Below are 2,623 nucleotides of genomic sequence, written 5' to 3'. Positions count from 1 at the left end.
AGCACATCCTTCAACCAAGATTCGTCTACTGATCCGACGTCACCCGAGTGCGAGCAGGACAGCAAACCCGACACCGTCACAGATATACTGAAAGAGTGGGACAGCGAGAGTGACTCGCATTCTACTAATTCATCCAGCGGAGAGTTCATTTGGAGGGTGAGTTTGCACAGAACCTTTGGGGATGGAATGCTTCGATATATCTGTCCTTCTCACATGAGAAATGACGCTTGTAGTCCGAATGACTTGCAAATACTTTAATATCTGGTTTTGGTCTTGAACTCCTGCCCCCAACAATTACACCAAAATATTTTTAAAATAATTAACACTATGTCCAATACTAACAATTATATAAAAACTTTATTGAATTAGTATTTTAAATTATGATTGGTTTTGAAAATTCGTTTGCTACATTGAACATAGTTTAATTACTGTCGTGATTTTCAACTGTTGCAGCACATAAACATTACTGTCTCTGATTTTTTAAAGCAAATGAAAGAGATGGCAATATTAAACAGCTACGACAGTGGAAACTCACCGTTAAATCGTGTTGTATAAATAGCCTTGTGTGGTGTCTGTTAACCCCAAAATTGTGTTGTGTGATTAATGACTGAGTCCTTTAAACATTGTAGTTTTTAAATAAAACCCACAAACCCACATTCTTGTTTGAAATTTTATTTGATGGTTTGCTTTTTAATAAACACTATAAAGGTACATAAATTCCCAGGATATGGTAGATAGACCCTAGTATTCATAGTTATACTGTATACATGTACAGGACACTAAATAACTGAATATCTTTCGCTTTTCGCTATAAACTGTGTGTATACATTTTACTGTATACAAACAGACCTCTAATTTGTAATTGAACCCTCCAGACTAGAGGTTTATTTATTTAGTTAGACGTTCAAATTAAAAAAAAAACATTCCATACCTCTTGATACAAACTTCAATATGTTTTAAATTATAATCTAAATAGACTATAAATAATCAGCTAAAAGCGAAAGATATAAGAGTAAGGTTTTATTGCTATCTAACCAGTACATGTGTACCAAACGTGTGGTGTCGGTGTGCTTGCATGTGTGTCCGTGTGCGTAGGACGGCGACGGCCACGACACCCGCCTCGTGCCCTCCACGCACTTCCAACACGTGAGTACTCAATATTGCTTACACAAAGTCCCCATTCTATAACTTATATGACAATTTGACAGGTAAAACTTAGGCTCGCTACATACTGTCTTTGTCGACTGAACTGAAAAGTTGAAAACAGTGTTTAATTAAAACTGTCAAAAACGTATGTGGCAGGCTTCAGTTGTTTTAACTTTGAGGTGATTTTTGATGTTCAAGGAGATTTTAAGATAAATTAAAAATAATGTAATCAAACATTGCCTCAACTACACTAAGGTTTTTGGGTTTCTTTTCGCTTTGCCTGCGTTTTTATATTACTCCCACAACTTGTTACATTCAATGAACGCTATATTTTATTTGTAAGGTCCCTAATAAGTGTTTTCAGAACGAAAAAGGTGATAAATAATTTCATACTTATGAACACTAATAAATCATACTAAGACACCTGACGAAAATTCCGGAATGAAAAACCTTTTGTGATATAAAATTTTTAAGGAGGATTATCTTGAAAATCTTTTTTATCGTAAATGTTAATCGAATCGTAGAATATCATTGTTGTTATACAAAAATTAAACACATGCAGCAAAGTTTCAATTGCCTTTATTAGTTTTTGTGTTATAAATTCATATTTCATCACGACATTAAAAATGAACCATGAAAATTGTAAAAGCATATCTAGATCTATTTTACTTTATTCTAGCTATACAAAGTGAATAAATAACAGTACTCCCCAATTAACAATTTCCTCATAATGTTCATCGTGTTGAACATTTCAAGATTTTACATGTATTAAAAAGTTTGTTAACACCATGCAGCACCGTGAGGGAGGTGCACCACAGGCCCAAGAGGGCCCCGAGCTGTCAGAGCTGGCGGAGCGCGCCTCCTCCGGCTCCTCCGGCTCCTCGGGCTCGGAGGGCGACGAGGTGGAGTTTGTCCCTTCCTCCTGGGACTGCCGCGCCGAGCCCGCCAAGTCCTCGCTGCGCAGCCTCGACCACGCGACGCCGGTTTGTTCATTAACTACCTACTAGCAATTCTATTTGGACAGCAACGTGACAGGTAATCTGTGATACAGGACAGCAAGAAGCGCGTGGTGTTCAAGCGTCAGAAGTACCATTCGGTGTACGAGTACCCGCGCGAGGTCTGCGAGGCCACAGTTGACGCGCCGCCGGACTTGCCGGACTTCTCTACGTACTGCGGTAATGTACATTCCTCTAGCTTAAAGCATGTACGCCTTCCCTAGGTCACATATTATTCTATATGCACCTATTTGTACATAGACTGGGAGGCGGGCAGCGCGGAGGAGGCGGAGCTGGACTACGGGCAGCTGTTCAGTGAACACAATGCGCTCGACTTATACCCCCTGCGTGCTGGCATCGCGTTTGGCGCAGGTAATTATTCCACGAGCGCTGCACAAACACCTCGTATTGTCAAGAGATACAAATTGCTAAATTCTTTTTATAGATTACGACGAAGACTTCTTCATATCCTCATCGACGCG

The 2,623-nt window shown here is 39.5% G+C and overlaps 1 protein-coding gene across 1 annotated transcript in view; it reads left to right on the top strand.

Annotated features, from left to right (window-relative positions):
- LOC106106894 overlaps window positions 1-2,623 on the top strand; it is a 33,840-nt gene that overhangs the window by 30,135 nt on the left and 1,082 nt on the right. Inside the window, exons 11-15 of the mRNA XM_013287552.1 lie at window positions 3-156; window positions 1,096-1,146; window positions 1,941-2,129; window positions 2,198-2,321; window positions 2,403-2,620. Coding sequence (XP_013143006.1) covers window positions 3-156; window positions 1,096-1,146; window positions 1,941-2,129; window positions 2,198-2,321; window positions 2,403-2,620 — 736 coding nt within the window. The remainder of the gene's footprint in view (window positions 1-2; window positions 157-1,095; window positions 1,147-1,940; window positions 2,130-2,197; window positions 2,322-2,402; window positions 2,621-2,623) is intronic.

Source organism: Papilio polytes, unplaced genomic scaffold (assembly GCF_000836215.1).
Source record: "Papilio polytes unplaced genomic scaffold, Ppol_1.0 DF822067.1, whole genome shotgun sequence".
Classification (NCBI taxonomy): domain Eukaryota; kingdom Metazoa; phylum Arthropoda; class Insecta; order Lepidoptera; family Papilionidae; genus Papilio; species Papilio polytes.
The sequence above is the reverse complement of the archived record's forward strand: the minus strand, read 5'-3'. Positions and strand labels throughout refer to the sequence as shown.